This window comes from Eptatretus burgeri, chromosome 15 (assembly GCF_056783735.1).
Source record: "Eptatretus burgeri isolate ZD-2024b chromosome 15, Ebu_testis_v1, whole genome shotgun sequence".
Classification (NCBI taxonomy): domain Eukaryota; kingdom Metazoa; phylum Chordata; class Myxini; order Myxiniformes; family Myxinidae; genus Eptatretus; species Eptatretus burgeri.
In genome coordinates, this window is record NC_140975.1 from 34,483,539 (window position 1) to 34,503,009 (window position 19,471).

The 19,471-nt window shown below is 32.9% G+C and overlaps 2 protein-coding genes across 2 annotated transcripts in view; both read right to left on the reverse strand.

Annotated features, from left to right (window-relative positions):
• The window catches only part of KIF26B (kinesin family member 26B), a 227,864-nt gene that overhangs the window by 49,144 nt on the left and 159,249 nt on the right, over positions 1–19,471 (reverse strand). The gene's annotated exons all lie outside the window — the stretch shown is intronic.
• On the reverse strand, positions 16,318–18,106 carry LOC147011905 (uncharacterized). The gene is made up of 3 exons (XM_085857890.1): positions 16,968–18,106; positions 16,706–16,870; positions 16,318–16,608 (listed from the first exon to the last, which is right to left on the reverse strand). Exons 1-3 carry the CDS (start codon positions 17,058–17,060, stop codon positions 16,318–16,320), a joined length of 549 nt encoding a protein of 182 aa, XP_085714016.1. The 5' UTR covers positions 17,061–18,106.

Consider the following 19,471-nt stretch of genomic DNA (forward strand, 5'->3'; position numbering starts at 1 on the left):
ACTTGTTAGTCCAGGAAGGAATTTGTAACTTGTACATGGTGCTGGTGACTACTCACTATTCTTTGTGAAGAACACCATGGGATCTTTAACATCGATCAACTAATGTTCGCAGATGGAACACCCAGTTTAACATCCATCCCAGGGACGGCACACACGATGTATCAAACCGATATCGTATCAAAATCGCCTTTAACACTAATATTTTTGGTGACTTACAAATTTTTTGGACAGGCCAATATCTTGCATTCACAACAGTGGAGACACAAATAACTTGTAATTTATCTCAAGGACAAGTTTCATGACAGATGTTTCAGAAACATGGTTGTCACATTCATCAGGAGATCACAAGCACAATTCTGTGATATTGCCATACCTCCCAGAAAGGAAGAGAATAAGTGGTGATTATCCCTGGTGTGAGTTTAATTTCGATCTGAAATTAAAGGGCTATATTTATTGTCGTGGATGCAATACATGTATGGGCCCCTTATCTCTCCCAATGAGTCTTAGACACTGTCGAAAAGAGGTCGAATAATAAAAGTCATGCCTCAAGTAGATTTCTACTTCTACTTGGTCTATAGCATAATATTCATGAATTTATATGAGTCTCTCTGAATTGTGAAGAGTTATGAGACAGAGTGCACAATTAAGTGATGTTATTCTGTAGTAAAAGGTGGTATTAATCTGTTTCTACCAATAAAAATTGCTGTCCATGAACTCGGAGCCAATGGAAATGCTCAGCAAAGAACTTGCGCATCTCATTGGATTTAGAGATGGATATCCAAATCCAATGAGATGTGCAACTTCTCTGCTAAGTGTCCCTCCCTCTCCTGCCTTCAATGGGGCTAAGGTACACTGCAGCGCATCTGCAAAACCAACAGACAGACCATTTTAAACCATCTGAGATAAAAAAAAGAAGGATCTTGTTTATATTGACCAACCATCTGATGAAGCTTCAAGTCAAGAACATCTCCTTGACAAACTTCGAGTTTTTACGGAATGATCCTAAAACCACCTACATTTTCCCCAACCCATCTCTCACTTCCTTCAAGTAGGACAGAAGTAGGGTAAGAATACTGATTCTGGCTCACTTTTCCCCATGTAAATGAATGGGGGATTTTCAGCGATTTATATTTTTTTTCCCTAAAAATAAATCCCCTTTTTATCCCAAGGTATATTTATTTGTCCCCCCTTTTAACTTGGAGGTTGAACCTCATTGAATTGAACACCTGGGGGTTGAACAGCTCACTCATTGAACCTATAAAGATTTGTTCATTCTCAAATTCCTTCAATAGTTTAATTTTCTTTGCACAATAATCCCCATCTAAAATATTGACAAACAAAACATTTGAATCTTTATATTTTTTAAGATACCCCTTTTGTGCCATTACGAAATGATAAACTTCTCTTAATGCTCTTGTTTGACCACCTCCTGAGCCACATATCATTTTGAGATTATAGTAAATTGTTTTTTCATTGTTCAATTGATAACCATCAAAGTTTTCAGTCCATTCAAGGATATTCATTTTTTTCTTTACATCCTCTAACTTACTAGTTTTTAAATTAATTCGCTTATTTGTTTTATTTACCTTTGTTTTAGTTATTTTTTCAATAAGACTTATTTGATATTTTTCACATTCATTATGTTTTCCATTTATATACCAAGACTGAGATTTTCTCCACTCTTTAGTTTGATTAATACTTGGTTTAACCATTTATATATTGTGAAAAATCGCGGCAGTAGCCCTTAAAAACCCTAACCCATCTTCCCATCGTTAAAACATAATCTATTTTATACACTCTATCATACAATATCCATATGGAACACAATCTATTCCATTATCTAAAATAAATCTCTTATCATCAAAGGCTCCTAATGCCTTTTTATTTACTTCTTCACTATATATGTTATGTTTATAACTTCTTATTGTATTCATTTTCCTATATTCTTCTTTCTTATTCATCAAACAATTATAATAATTTCTAAAAGTTATTGATTTCTTTATTACATATTTCTTTATTCCCTTTAACCTCTTATCAATCTGTTCACCATACTTATAAGCATATGCCTTTGCTCTCAATCCAATAAACTCACTCATTACTTTTCCACCCAACTCATCCTTAAACTTACCAATAACCTTTTCATTCTTTTTTGAAAATAACTCACTCTTCTTGCTGAAATTACTTGTATCATATACTCCAATATTTTTCTTCATATCTTCATAAACATCATCAGTTTTTATATCTAGGATAAAACTATCAGTGTCCATATACAACAATGAAACATTTTCACCATACTCTTTCTTTAAGTCATTATACAAATAATCATACATCAATATCTTTGATAAATCAAGAACTGCTGTTCCAATATAAATTGGTTTATCCATTACAATACTTTCCTTTTTCATATGAATTGCAGAAAAGTTCTCTGAAAAAACCTTCTCTCTCAAAACTTGGTTTATTTATCAATCTCGAAGCTTCTTTCCAAGATGTTGCTAATCTAATGTTTTGCCTGTTTCTAACATTTTCCATAGTCTTTCCAAATACAGCATTATTCATTAATTTATAAAAGTCCCCTTCAAATTTTACTTTTGTATTTGCTCTCATATCTGTATTGAATTGAATATACTTTTTCACCCAAGGACTTTGTTTAAATTTTAAAACTCTATGAATTTTAGCTACTCTCAATCCTTCTCTCAAAAACTGTTTTAAGCTTCTCTGATGCAAAACATATCCCTCTTTATCATAGAATGTTGTTAATAACTTTTCTGTTGATTTACCTTTAATATTAAAACTTTTATGATAATCACTTAACCATTCTTTCTTTGGAGTTTCTTTCTCACATGCAAAAGGAAGATCTTTATGCTTATTATGAAGATCACTCGGGTACCTCAAATCAACTTCAAAATAATAACCTTCTTCTTCGTCATTCAATTCCTCTTGAGAAGAAATAACAATATTCATCAAAGCCTTTTCATAATCCTTTCTTCCACCCACTCTAATTTACCATAAGGCAGAGATTGAGACATTGCCCATCCATACAAATTATTAGCATCAAAATACATCAAATAATTACTATCTTTTTCACTATCATAATTTGGGAGATATTTATTATTTGCTTTCGCATATCTTTTTGAACATACTTGTGATATTCCACCTCTCTTGGACTTCTCAATCATCAAAAGCATATCAACATCACTGATTAAATCTATATCTTGTTTTGTCATTTTCAACATTGCACTCCAAGCTAAACCAGGAGCTGTGAAATAGTGGGCAGGGTCTAATCCATAACAATTTTTATTATGACAGAGTGTTCTAAAAGCCTCAAACACATCAGCTAACAATAAAACATCTGTTTTTAGATATAAATCATGATATTCTCCAAGGTTCTTTATCTTAAATATTTTCCATATTTCTTGTGCGTGTTTATATTCCTTATCACTTATCTCTTCTTCATAAAGGTTATTATAGAAACTTTCTTTTGAAGGAAGTTGTGTTTCTTTAAATCTCATAAATGAATCCATATAATCATAAGGATAAATTCCCTTACTTGTAAGAATTTTCTCTTTACTTTGAATTTCATTCCTTGTTTGAATTTCCTCTCTCGTAAGAATTCCTTCTTTAATCAGAATTTCATCTTTAATCTGAATTTCCTCTTTAGTTCGAATTTTCTTTATAATTAGAATTTCATCTTCAGTTAGAATTTCCTCTTTACTTTGAATTCTCTCTTTAATCTGAATTTCCTCTTGAGTGAGAATTTCCTCTTTTGGAAAGAATGAATTAAGATTTGGAAAAGAGTCCGTGGAGCTTAGATTTGATGCGAGGTAGGCTAGTGGTGTTCCCATAAACTTGTAAGAATCTAAAAACCTAATACGAGTTATAGGTTTTGTGAATATCATTTTTGAAAATGAAATATACTTTTGACTTGTGTTTGTTATAGCAGAAATATTCCCTGGTGTTTTTGAAAGTTCATTTATAAATAGATGTGTATCATAGTTGGCGCTGTTGTGAAGAAAGACTGGAATAAAAGAAGGTAATTTATAATTAAGATTACAACAGGAATGAGCGGGACCTCTATATTTACCAGTAAGATGACAATGGTCTCTAACTTTAGACTCCTTAATTTCCCCCTCACAAATATGACAGATATTGTTCATTCTAAATTCTAATTTTTCTTCTTTGGTTAATTTCATCGGTTCATTTGTTTCTTTCATTAATTTAGTGAGTCTTATACAATCCTTTTCTAATCGTTTTACAAACTCTTGTGAAGCATTTTTTCCACGATAATGTTCAAGTTTGTTATACTTTTCTCCAACAGATGATTTGATATAATAACAAAAACCACAAGGAATATGTTTTTGATATTTATTTGTATATGGTTCTTTTGGATTAGGAGAAGCAGTATTTATCTTTTTAAGGATACATTCAAAATCAGCGTATATCACAAATGGGTGCATGATAGATTTATTATAATCTTCAAAATAAATCTTTTCACCAGGTTTAGGCATTGTAATTACAGCTGATTTATGATTACTACAATATTTTGAATGTTGTTCTAATCGTTCTTTTGTATGAAATGAATTAAGACATAAACACAAGGATATATTTTGTTTGCTGTTCTGAATACCTGAGAAGAGATTAATCTTGATAAATTATTGATGTATGTGTAATGTGAATTCTTTCCAACACTAAAATATAAAAGGTCAATGTGTGTTTCTTCATTTTTATAGTTGTTTGAAATTTTTAATATTTGAATTTTGTTTGTATCCGTTAATCCATATACATTAATAGAAAGATTATTCTTTTTCTCAAATTTAGGAATATCTGTTAATGGCATTGGGAATTTAAAATCTTTAATGTCCAAGGTATTCTCATATTTCATATATTGTTTTACTCTTTCTGAATTACATTTTGGTGGATGTAAGTGAGCAAGAACAGACCAGAGAAAACATTTATTATCATTGTTCTTAATATTAACAACTGCCTTCTTTAGTTTTATTTCTTTTGGTAATTCAATATAAGAAGAAGCTTTAAGAGGGTTTGATTTTAGAATGTGTATATCTAAAAAGATGATTTTTTAATATTGAATCCACTTCCTACCACTGTATTATCAACATCCTCCTCTTGTCTTGATAGTTCTTCATAAACCCCACTATTCAAAAAATCTTGAAATGATGTTATAAAATGAAGATCTGTTCTCATATAAGGAGTTTGTTCTTCATCTTGTCTTTTCATATTCATTTTCACTCCCATATAAAACTTTAAAGTTTTTATTTCTTTTAATGTCTTTTTAATAAATTTTTCAACATCGGGTTTCACTATTTCAATTGATTCAGCTATTGATGATGGACTGGGTTCTCCAAATTGAAAAATCCTTATTTTTATATGCCCTTTAAATGCCTCATCAGTGTTTTTAATATAATAGTCTCCCTTTACTTTAAACTCATTTTTCTTGTGTTTTTGTGATTGAAGATGTTGATTATAACTACTCTTCAAAACATCCTTTGAACAGATATCACAATGTTTTCTTTCCAACTCAAGAGGAGATATTTGATGAAATAGATTAAATGTGTGTTTGTTGGTTCGGAGGTGTTTTCTATAATGTTTATATTCGTGATTACAAACATCGCAGTACGTTGTATTCACCATATTTATAGAATAAAACTTTGCTTAAACTAAAATTTTCTTGATGAAAATTTCGTTTAATTATAGGTGAATCTGTGCTTAAAAACATTTTATCCTCCAACTTTTTCACTTAATAAATACAATGTTTCAAGACACAAAAGACAAGTTTCAATCAATCTCTTCATCTGTTAAAGATACTGAGAAATATGTCAAGGATGTAAAATTGAACAAAGATAAATATAACAACTATTGGATAAAAACTATTATGGTAAATAATATGAGTTCTTCAATTTCCTTCAGTGGAAGGGCTTTTAGTATACCTGGTAGAACATCAATTAAAGTATCTCTAACAAAAGTTTCTCCTCTCCTTCTAGTAATATATTCAAAACTAGAAAAAGCAATGAAACAAGAAAAAGTATCAAAGAACAAAAACCTTATGGATGAAGCTTTAGAAAGAAAAGATAAGACCATCTGTAATATGCAAGGAGAAATTTGTATTTTTTTCAACAACCTTAAAGATGTAAATCTTGATGAAATAAAGGATGTTAATATATCAGGTGAAATGACATTTCGTTCAATAGTAGTTAACGATAATTTTAAAATTACCTTTAATATAAAAAATGTTGTCGTTGAATCTGATAATGAAAAAAAGTATATCGATATCGATGGTAATATACAACTGAAAGTATAGATGAATTTCAGTTTAAGTAAAGTTTTACTTTATAAATATGCTAGACTTTCCTGATTCTCCATATGACAAATTTGAGAATTGTCCTGCGTGTGAAAGACAGGGATTAAACACAGAGTCAAAAGCCTATAAACAATGTATATTCTGTGATTATCTTCTAATTAATGATAATAAAAAATATAAAAAGGAAAATAATTCTTTTAGATTTACACCAAAAATGAATTACTTTACAAGATTGATTAGAGAAATGAATGTAAAGTATGAGGATGATAACACACCTTTCCTTACAAGGGAAGAAACTGAGCGTATAAGAGAAATGTTCAAAGGATTGTTGTTGTATATTATTCATGGATGTAATTTTCAGGGAAATATCAACACAAGATATTGTATAAATAAAATAATGGATTATCTTGAAATTAAACCTGAACTTAGGATAAAATATAGAGTTTCTAAAAAAGCCAATAATAAATTAAATAACCTGTTTTTCAAATATATAAATGAATGATTTTTACCTATTTGGGAAAATAAGATAAAATTTAACAACCATAAAAATCTCCCAAATTCATTAAGATGTCTCATAGTTGGTTCAAGTGGATGTGGAAAAACCTGCTTACTTTTAAAAATGCTCCTCACTCCCAACTTTTTAGATTATGATAATTTAATAATTTTCACAAAGTCGAGTTTTCAACCAGAGTATCAACTACTCTCACAAGGTTTTAATGCTGGTCTTCAAAAGAAGATATAATAGGTTTATTTAAACGTCAAAAAAACCTAAATGATTATAACATTGAAGATATAATTCAACTATTTTGTGATACACAGAGATGTAAAAAGAAATCAAATCTTATAACTTGTATTCTTAGTGATAATACGGATGATATACCGTCTCCCCAAGATTTGGATAAATCAAAAAGAACCTCGTTATCTTTGATGATTGTGTTAATGAGAGAAACCAAACGGTAATGGACAGCTACTACACAAGAGGACGAGATTCTTCTTGTAATTGTATTTATCTTAGTCAATCGTACTTTCAACTTCCTCGTCGTTCCATCAGAAACAATGCTAATACTTTTATTTTATTCAAGTTAAATTCAATAGATATCAATAATTTTTGGAGAGATAATTGTTCTACATTATGTAGTAAAAAGAAATTTGAGGATTATATGAAGCACACGACTGAAAAATATAAATATATTGTTGTGAAACAAGATGAGATATTAAGGGATATATTTTTTGTTTTATAAACAACTACATATATAAATGACAACTATTATTATAAATCTTGTGGGTAAATCTGCTTCTGGAAAAAACTTTCATAAATCAAGGTTCTTGTGTAGTACAAATGAGAATATTGTAAATTTACTTAAAAAACACCCGTGATACGCATTGTATCAACAACAACTAGAGCAATAAGACCTGGAGAAGTAAAAGGTGAAGATTATCACTATATTTCAGTGGAGGAACATATGCGATTGAGGAATGAAGGACAAATATTTGAGGAGGTTTCTCTTGGTACAACAAAATATTCACATTGTAAGAGTGAGTTAAAGAAACTAAAATCTGGTGGTGTTGGGATATTAGAAACTAATCCAGAAGGAACGAGACAAATTATTAAATATCTGAGCGGAGTGAAGATTTTATCATTCGGTTTTGATGTTGATGAAGAAACTCAACACAAACGTATGAAAAGCAGAGATGCAAGGATTAGTGAAGAAGAAATTACAACTCGCATTAATGTTAATAAAGAATTTGATGAAATATTTAAAGAAAAGGATTTATTTGAACACATCTACTTGAATGATGAAGAAAAGGAAAATTTCCCTGTTGATCTTTACAATTCATTAAATGATATTTTACAATAAATAAATGGATACAAAAGAAAGAGCAAGAAGATTTAAGGAACATCAAGAGTTGGTTTCAAAAGTTGTAAAACAACAGGAAGACATAAAGAAGAAACGCAGACAGAAACTAACGGGCGAAGAAGCATTTGAAAAAAACAAGAGAAATTTTTTAAACCACTTTTAAAAACTTCCCAAGAAAAAATGAAAGATGTTTCCACAGTTCCCACAGTAGAATATACTCCTAGAAAGCTTCAAATGTTAAAAGATTTCAGTCAAATGACGGAGGAAGAATTAGAGCATTTAGGAGAATTAGAATATGATGATGAAGGTTTATTTCAACAACTGGAAGAGATTAATCAACCCCTGATTATATTGTGAATGCTGTTCAAAACAATGAATATTCAGCGGATTCAAAAACCAAAGCAGGACTCATTCCAACAGAACAACCAGCAATATTTCTTCTTGTTCAAGAAAAGGTATTGATATTTAATGATGAATTAAGGTTCTTAAGTTCTGCTCAACCCCCTGTTAAACTAACTCCGAGATTAATGTTTCTTCTCACAAAGATGGAAGGCAAGGTTCAACTGTGAGGGATGAATCAAAGTATATTGATAAACCATTGGATATGGAAAATAATGATGATAGAGTATATATTGATTTGCTGAACACTCTAAATTATAAGGTTATTCTTTCTGGTAAAAGTAGGAAGAATGAGAAGGAGAAACACATTATTCAGGCTTTAAGTATCCTTGGTTCAGGTATTAGTTTTCTTCCAAATGACCCATCGCAATTAGTTAATAGACTGTTATTGTTGTTTGGCAGTAAGAAGGCTGGAAATAACAATTGTTTTAATGAAGCATCAGCCATTTTAGACCAGTTGATGAACATGAAAATAATTAAGAAATATCAATATAAAGACATTTTATCTCATATTAAATAAGATGAGAAGCACAATCCTGAGTTTTAATTTCACAACAAGCGACCACACATCTTCATTCCCATACCCACTACAACTTGACACAACAAAAGAATATGAGGCATCTTTATTGTCCATGGAGACTTATAATACCTTATTTAATATAACCGAGAAAAATGACAAGTTTAGTTATAATCCGGGAAGTGGATACAAAACGATAACAGTCTCACCGGAGCATACGAGATTTCTCAAATATCTTCGAAATTGCTCGTCTTATGAAAGAACAGGGTGATGAACCAAAAAATATTATTATAAACATTCAAAAACATACTTCAAAATCAACGATTAAAGTTAAAAATAACTACAAGGTTGATTTCACAATTGATAATTCATTTAGAGAGTTATTAGGTTTCTCCTCAAAAAAGATTGAAACTAATGGGACGTTTTACAGTGATAATGTCATTCAAATATCCTCAGGAATAAATTCGGTGTTAATTCACTGTGATTTGATTGATGGTGCTTATAATGATGGATTAAAAACAAATACAATATTTTCATTCAGCGCATACTCAACCCCAATTGGTTATAAATTCAATATGGAGCCTAAAAATTTGGTTTATCTACCTGTGTCAGGAAAAACCATACACAGAGTAAATTTTAGGATAACCGACCAAGATAATCGTGTGATCTCTTTTAATGGAGAAGTTATATCCATCAGAATTCACCTACGTGAAGTTTTTCAATAAATAAATACGATGGTTATTGTGAGGAAGCACGAGTTGGGAAAATATAAAATAATTACAGGGGATGGGATGTTCCTTTCCCCGTACTACAAGGGTGAAGGTATGTATCTTGGTGGAGGATACTATAAACCTAAGAGACAAAGGGGTGTTGGACATCAATTTAGAGGAGATGGGATAATTGATACTCTCATGGGTATTGGTTCAACTATTCTTAAACATAAAGACCTAATTGGTTCAACTGCTTCTGCTGTGGGAAATGTAGCAGGTGCTGTAAAGAGTATAAAAGATGCTCAGAAAGAATCTCATAAATTACAAGCAATAAAAGAAATTAAGAAAGGTAAAACTCAGTTGTCCCCTTATGAATGACAGAATATAATTCAAATACTTGGATCAGGGTTTCAAAAGTTTTAACATCTTTTTCCTAAATAAATACAAGTATGGAAGCAATTGATAGTATCTATGATTTGGATGATACTATTATTATCTCAAACTCCACTAAAAAGAAGATTACTTCAAGGTAAATGCAATAACTGGAACAGACTGGAATACAAATGGTACAAAAAGTTTTGAAATAAATAATCAACAAACCTATTTGAATCTCTCCGAAAGTTTCTTGTTGTGTAAATTTAAATTCACTAAGGCTGGGAATAACACAAACGCTACACTTGTAAATGATTTCTTCTGGAAAATGTTTGATAGTGTGCGATTGTATATTGGAACACAAGAAGTTGAAGCGGTTGATTATGTCTCTGCTGTATCTGAAATGATGAAATTTACACTCTATACATTCAGTGATAGAATGGGAAAGGGGTCTGTCGAAGGTTTTATTCCTGATATGTCAACGGGAACAAACACAGACCCTGGATATATTCAAAGGAAAGGAATGTATAATGATGATACAAAAGCAGAAAATAGTTTTACTGTGGCAGTTCCTCTTAAAGGTATATTTGGATTTTGTGATTATGATAAAGTTCTGTATGGTCTTAAAATTAGATTTCAACTACAAAGGAATGATAATGAAAATAGATTGCTTTTTGGTGTTGGTAATGCTTTTGGTGATCAGAATAAATTTGTAATTGAGGAGATGAGTTGGTATATCAGTGAATATACTCCTAATCTTAAAACAGAAGAGATGTTGAATCGAAGACTTAACTCAAAGAGACCACTCAGTGTATCATACCTCAAAAGAAGATGTCAACACGTTAAACTCAATCAAACTACTTACACGTGGAATTTGGGTGTTCTGGAAGGAAAGCCACGATATCTGTGGATGATTTTTAAAAAGCCAGATGGTGATACTGCGACTGATAAGAATAATGCATTGAGTGATAATGCTAAGGTGAAACAACTTCGCGTTTCTCTAGATGGAACATTTTATCCACGAGATAGATTGGAAATTAATTGGGAAAAAATGATTTTGCTGAAGCATACAAGTCTTACCAAAAGGTGTGTGAAAGTAATGGAAATAAAGAACCTATTTTGGATATGACAGCATTTAAAAGTTTGTATACAATCTATACGTTTGACCTGAGCGCTCAAAAAGAAACTATAAAGTCTAATCAGTGGATACTTCCCTATACATTGAAAGAGGAGAGAGTGAAGAAGTTGATAGATATTCTTTGCTTTTGGAAGAAACAGAATTGCAGATTAATACAGATAATGGTGTGATGATTAGTCTCACATAATTTTTGTTAAATAAATGAGTGGCAAAGTACCAACTGGGGTATATGTTAATCAAATCAATCTTCATAAACTATCATCTTGTGTTCAAAATCAAAAGCCTTGTACGATTAACGTTAATACAATTCAGAGAAAAGGAGCAGTAAGAATTGATGTTTTGCTCACAAGAGAACAGGTTAAAATCTTGAATGACACTGGCTCACTTAAAATTAAAATGACAAAACCAATGTTGAAAAAATATTCAATAAGAGAGGCAGTGGAGGATTTCTCCCATTTCTAATTCCTTTATTTGCTGGTTTAAGTGCGGTTGGAGCATTGACGGGTGGTATTTCAACAGCGGTCAAAACTGCCAACGAAAGGAAGGCTCAACTCCAGGCTCAAAAAGAATTGGAAAGACATAACAAAGAGTTGGAGAAACAAATTAGTGGAAGTGGTGTAATTGTAGATTTTGCTGAAAAACTTGAAGGTCTGCCTGATAAAGCGAGATTGTTAGTTGGAGATATGCTTTCTTCTATAGCACAAGCAGGTGTAAAATTAACGAAAAGAGGTAATGGATTATATCTTTCTAATAAATAAATGAGCATTGATGAGTGGTTGAAAGAATTTGGAAAGAATACAACATCAAATTTACAACTTGCCAAATATTGTAAGAAATTAAAAATTCATAATGTGGTTATTTGTATGAGAGATGAATTAACAAATGTGTCGAAACATACAAAGAATATTATTATGAACTTAGAAGATAATGATGGGAACGGTTCTCATTGGGTTTGTATTTTTAATAGTCAAGACAAATATTATTTTGATAGTTTTGGTCTTCCACCACCTGTTGAAGTCATAAAATTCTTACAGAATGGTGTTTATCAAACATTTCAAGTCCAAGAATTAAATTCCAAGTGTTGTGGTCAATTATGTCTATATGTGTTATTTCAACTCAACAAAAATAAAAAATTTTATGATATTATTTTTAATCTAATATAAATGACTTATGTTGGTAAAGATGGTTCTATCTTTGGTGTATCTCAAGAACTGGATATTGATTTATCAAATTATTACACAAAGGCACAGGCTGAACGACATAAATATAATATAAACAAAAATATTAACATGAAAAATGCTTATAAATTAAAAAATTATCCAAGCCCGACTGACGCGAATGACTTGGTGAGATTAAGCGATTTATCACAATATATATACTTAAATAAAACGGCTGTGTATTCTAAAGATACAGAAGTGTTGATATTATCTCCAGGTCATACAGAATTCACAGTTCGAATTAAAATAAATTTTTATAAAGAAGGGCGTATCGTTTGTATGAGAATAGAACAATGGGGTATGATATGAATGATTTAGGGTATAATTGGTCATTTAAAATTAACCTCGAAGACCTGGAACAATTAAATCAGTCTCGTAAGGAAGAATATTATCCACTTGGTATCGAGAATGAGTTTTGTGGAGCCACGATTAGTAAACAACAAATAAAAGAATTTAATAAGGGTAAATATAATAATGGTTTTGCCCTTGTTTATCTCATGAAAACAGAAAAAACAGGATTATATATAATAAGTAAGGAAATACAAAATGATTTAACTATGGGAAGATGGGGAGGTGTTTCGTGCCATAATATTATTCTAACATATATTTCTAATACATAAATGACAGCAAGAAGGCTTCAAGAAAATTATCATTTCTGTGTTCAAGCATACCTTCAAGAAAAGGGTATTCGGTATTTTAATAAATATGTTCTACAACATAAGAATGAGGTATTTTCAATAAAAGATTGGCATTATGCTGATGTTGATAAACCAACAACTTTAGATTTAATTAGAATGTTAAATAATGAAAAAATTATAAGGTTAAGAAAAGGTAAGGCTCTTTTAGAAATTCAAAAGAAATTTTATTGGTATCCTGTTGTAAAAAAATTATTTTGGATACAGGAATAACAAGAAATCCTGATGAATATATGTATAATATTCTATGGGGTGTAAACGATTCAAGTATAGTAAGGGATGAGGAAGGAGTTGAAGAAGAGAGGGAAGAGGAGGAAAAGGAGAAGGAGGAGAGAGAGAAGGAGGAAAGAGAGAATAGAGAGAGGGAGGAAAGAGAGAAGAGAGAGAGGGAGAAGAAAGAGAAGGAGGAAAAGGAGAAGAGAGAGAAGGAGGAAAGAGAGAAGAGAGAGAAGGAGGAAAAGGAGAAGAGAGAGAGGGAGGAAAGAGAGAGAATGAATAAATATCAAAATATGGAAACCAGTGAGATTCAAAAAAGAATTGAGGTATTACAGAAAATAACTCAACCCACCGAGGAGGAAAACAAAGAATTGACAAGTCTATTTGCAATACTTTCGACAAGACTATTAGCATCGACAAGATATAGATTTTAATTCAAGTTTTTTCTTAAATAAATGGAGGAGAGAGTGAAGGCATTTCTAAGGATTCTTTATGTTTTAAAAATTAAGATTCAAATGTGCATGTTGGAAACTAAAAAGGTTTTTGCACTCTGCAGAAATTTTTCTCATAAATAAATGAGTTATTGTCTCAAATGTAAAAAGAAAACTAATACTAAAAATATTTCATATATTAAAAGTAAAAATAACAGGGTTATACAAAAAGGTATATGTTTGGTGTGTGGTTCAAAAAAAAAATCAATTTATCTCCAAACACAAACTCGGAGGAGATATACAAAAGTTTTTATCAGGAAGTAAATTTACAACTACTGGAATACCAGGGGAATTACATCTTCCAGGTTATTCTTTCTGTGGTCCAGGCACAAACTTAGATAAAAGATTAGATGAGGCAGACAATCCTAAATCCTGGAGTAAACCAATCAATAGAGTTGATGAAGTGTGCATGAGACACGATATTGATTATGGGAATACCACAACGTTGGAAGAAAAGCATGAAGCCGATAGAGAAATGTTATATAATTTGTCTCTGATACAAAATCCAACCTTGAGAGAAAAAGTTGATAGGTTCATCGTGAAGAAGATGATTAGTGCTAAATTGAAACTTGGACTTGGAAATTCAAAAAACTTATAGGCTCTAATGATGCCATTAAGACTGAAGAGCAATTAGCTGATGAATTACATAAACCAATATTCACAAAGTTTCAGAGAAGGAAAGTTTATTCCAAGGAAGTTGATTATATCTGGTCTGCTGATTTGATTGAACTCAATAATGATAAGGGGTACAAGTATGCTTTAACCGTTATTGATTTGAGGAGTAGATATGCGTGGGTTGTCCCTTTAAAAAACAAAACAGGTAATACTCTTATGTTAGCTTTTCAACAGATATTTAATAAAAGTAAGAGAAAACCTAAGAAATTGTGGACTGATGAGGGTAGAGAGTTTTATAACAAGACATTTATGAATTTTCTAAAAAATAACAGTATTACATTATACAGTACCTTTAATGAAGGGAAGGCAGTTGTTGTTGAAGCGTTTTAATCGTACCTTAAAGAGAGACTATATAAAAAATTCACACAACTCGGTTCACAACAATGGTCATCTTTTATTCAGGATATTGTGGATAAGTATAATGACACGATTCACACATCAACGAATATGAAGCCATCAGAAACATTTACAAAATTAAAATATGAAAAAGAGATTAATGTCAGAAAACCTAAGTTCAAAGTTGGTGATATCGTAAGAATATATAGGTGGAAATCTCATTTTGAAAAGGGTTTTACTGAACGATGGACGAAAGAACTTTTTAAAATTGTTGATGTAATAGATACAGTTCCTTGGACTTATAAAATATATGATTTGGAAGGGGAAGAGATTTTAGGTTCATTTTATTCACAGGAATTACAAAAGACAAAACTAAGCAGATAATACACCTTTGTGGACACTAGAGGGACAAGTATATAATGTGTGTCAAGGGGACGTTCTTAGATCTGTGAACCCCAAACACAGAATCCTCAACTGAATAGTCAAGGCTTAACTTTTGTTTGTGTGTGTGTGTGTAATGGGAGCAATAGGTTGGCGCTTCACTCCCTCCTACTATACACCGTTGTGGACACTCGAGGGCCAAGTCCGAGGTGTATAACAGTATATAATGTGTGTCAAGGGGGACGTTCTTAGATCTGTGAACCCCAAACACAGAATCCTCAACTGAATAGTCAAGGCTTAACTTTTGTTTGTTGATGTGTATGTGTGTGTGTCCCAACCCTCACATTCAAAATCTCAACACCAACCCTCACATTCAAAATCTCAACCCCAACTCAATCCTCGCCCAACACAATGTCTTTCAAAATGAGATTTCCACCTATATATATATATTTTTACGTTTTTTTTTTTTTCTTCTTCCAATTCTGTCTTTTAAGGCTTTCAGGTTTGATGACGTAGAAAGGGGGAGTAAGCCTGCACTTTCTTCCCAGAACTTTCTTGATCTTGCTCCCATCAAGCACCATCCGACAAAGAACTACATCGATAGGTTTAGATCCCAAAGAGTGATAGCAACTCCAAAAGTCTCCAAAATATAAATAAATAAAATAATAATAATAATAAATAAATAAATAAATAAATAAAAGCCCCCAAAAAAAGTTTCAAGTGTCCAACATAAACCCAACTTTCCAAGTCTTCAAGGTATAACCACATTCCCGTTGAGTTTCCAAGATATGTATCACATTGTGAGTTATCAATCCAGAACCCACATTTCAAGTATTCAAAGTAAAACCAACTTACAAAGTCTCTTAAGGATAACTCATTTACTGATTTTTTCAAAATTTGTGAGTCTCCAAGGTAGGCCCCATATTTAGAACCATCTTGGCAGAACCCTTTTCCTGAGTCTCCAAGGTAGTTATTTAAACCATCAAGGCAGAACTCATTTACTGATTTTTCAAAATTTGTGAGTCTCCAAGGTAAAACTTGTATTCTGGCTCATCAAGGTATAACTTGTTCAGTGGGTATTGTCTTGATAACTCACAATGAGTACTATTGCTGTAAAACTCTTTTTCAGGATTTTGCTGGTCTCCAAGGTATAACTCTTTGGTTGGGTCATCAAGGGCGCACTCGTTCTGTGGGTCTTGGTCGCTCATAAGGTCTTCAACCAAGCCAACAATTTCGCCCCAAGTTGTAGCAAAAGCAGTATTTTCATTTCGTATTTCAGACACAATTTCCTGTGAGAGAAAATAATAATGTATTAATTAAGTTATTTAATTATTAAATGAGTATGCTTCAATCAAAGTTTGAAAATAGGAAAATAAAAAATCTTACCTCAATAGATAAGAGGTTTGAATCCAGTTCATCAACTTGAAGGTTTAGTTCCATAGAAGACAGAGAGTTCCAAGGAACACCAAAGTCATCCCACTCAAGGTCTTCAACCAAGCCAACAATTTCCCCCCAAGTTGTAGCAAAAGCAGTATTTTCAGATACAATTTCCTGTGAGAGAAAATAATAATGTATTAATTAAGTTATTTAATTATTAAATGAGTATGCTTCAATCAAAGTTTGAAAATAGGAAAATAAAAAATCTTACCTCAATAGATAAGAGGTTTGAATCCAGTTCATCAACTTGAAGGTTTAGTTCCATAGAAGACAGAGAGTTTGAGACAAGCACACAGAACACCATTGCCAGCAAGAACAAATGTTTAAAATGGAGCCTGGGTTTGAAGCTTTTATAGAGAAAGACTGGTGGGTGTGGTTTCCTTTGGAAATTCCCTGGGCAAGCCTAGGCAAGCCTTCATTGGGAAATTTTTCAAAACCATAACATCCTGTAATTTTCTAGTGATTTCTTTGTGAGTCAGAGATGAACTGGAAATGATGTAAGAGTGGGCGGGGCTTAGCAAAAGTAGGCGGAGCTTAGGAAAAGTGGGCGTGGCTTAGAAAAAATACCTTATGAAAAGTGGGCGGAGCTTAGCAAAAGTGGGCGGGGCTTAGGAAAAGTGGGCGTGGCTTAGAAAAAAAAATACCTTATGAAAAGTGGGCGGAGCTTAGCAAAAGTGGGCAGGGCTTAGGAAAAGTGGGCGTGGCTTAGAAAAAATACCTTATGAAAAGTGGGCGGAGCTTAGCAAAAGTGGGCGGGGCTTAGGAAAAGTGGGCGTGGCTTAGAAAAAATACCTTATGAAAAGTGGGCGGAGCTTAGCAAAAGTGGGCGGGGCTTAAAGAAAAGTGGGCAGGGCTTAACAAAAAATAACCTGTGGCTCAGGAGGTGGTCAAACAAGAGCATTAAGAGAAGTTTATCATTTCGTAATGGCACAAAAGGGGTATCTTAAAAAATATAAAGATTCAAATGTTTTGTTTGTCAATATTTTAGATGGGGATTATTGTGCAAAGAAAATTAAACTATTGAAGGAATTTGAGAATGAACAAATCTTTATAGGTTCAATGAGTGAGCTGTTCAACCCCCAGGTGTTCAATTCAATGAGGTTCAACCTCCAAGTTAAAAGGGGGGACAAATAAATATACCTTGGGATAAAAAGGGGATTTATTTTTAGGGAAAAAAAATATAAATCGCTGAAAATCCCCCATTCATTTACATGGGGAAAAGTGAGCCAGAATCAGTATTCTTACCCTACTGACAGAGACCTATTATTGGCTTAATGGTTAAGCTGGCTGGCATAAGATATTAAGGTCTTGAGTTTGAGCCCTGTCATATTGTTAAATAACATCAGGTGGGTTGACTCAGCCTGTCATCCTTCTGAGGTCAGAAAAATGAGTACCAGCTTACTGGAAGCAGGGGGGGGGGCACTGCATCAGAGGCAGCTCCAGCAATGATGCCACAGGCTATGTACGAAATAATAATAAAGTAGCAGAGAAATTTCTGAAATTTCCTGGTTAAAAGAACATTACCCTTGACCGCCCACCATGAATGAATGTGTTCACAGAGTCGCTGAAACATCACAATGACCATATCGATCTCAGGGCTCAAAAGCAGTGTTCCAATCACAGACCCCGATGACTGCACTTCCACAAATGTCATCTATAGAATCACATGCACTCTTCACAAGAACATCTAAGTTGGTGAAACCGGGCTAGACTGGCAATCACTTACGTGAACACATGCACACTGTATGAACCAACAACAAAGACCTCTTCAAGCAGGTTGCTCGACAGTTCAATCTTTCAGCCACTTGGCAGTCTCCATTATGTTTCTCCATTTCAATAACACAGGCAGTCATAGACCAAAGAGGAAAGCCTGATGTACACGATTGGCATGTTGGCTCCCCACAGGATCAACGAGCACTTTTCATTCACTTCAACCTCACTTCTCTCACTTTTAAAGAGCATGTTTTGGGTCGCTGATGACTTCGCGTGATTTGAAGGTTGTAAGCACATTAATAATCGTTGGGTAATTATTTTCTTACATTTGAAACTCAAAATATGCTAAAATTAACTTTTAAGTCAAAACTTTTGTCAGTGATCGTAAAACAGTCCGGAAGTTACCGAAGATGCTATGACGTCACATTCTCCGAAAACTTTGTGAACATTCGGAAACAGCGTGTAAACAATGACGAGATGCGAATCAGAGAGTGATTTCAGCAGCGATGAAATTGAGTGTTTTCATTCCGATATTGCCGAGGATGAGTCGGAGGATGATGGGAATTTATACTATGGAGTTTCTGGCACTGAGCCATATAAATTTGAGCCACTTGCAAGTGCAAGAAAACGGCTTATTTCGTGTACAAGTGGCAGGACTGACTGCCAGCTGAGACTGAGCTGAGGGAGGACGGAAACCTCCCGTGGAGCAGAGGGGCGAAATCTCGCTTGATCTTGATGTTCAGTACAAATACAGACCGTGAAAGCGTGGCCTCGCGATCCTTTTGCCTTTTTGGGTTTTCAGCAAGAGGTGTCAGAAAAGTTACCACAGGGATAACTGGCTTGTGGCGGCCAAGCGTCAATAGCGACACCGCTTTTTGATCCTTCGATGTCGGCTCTTCCTATCATTGCGAAGCAGAATTCGCCAAGCGTTGGATTGTTCACCCACTAACAGGGAACGTGAGCTCGCAAGAATAAGGTAAGTTTGGTGCAATTTGAGCTTTT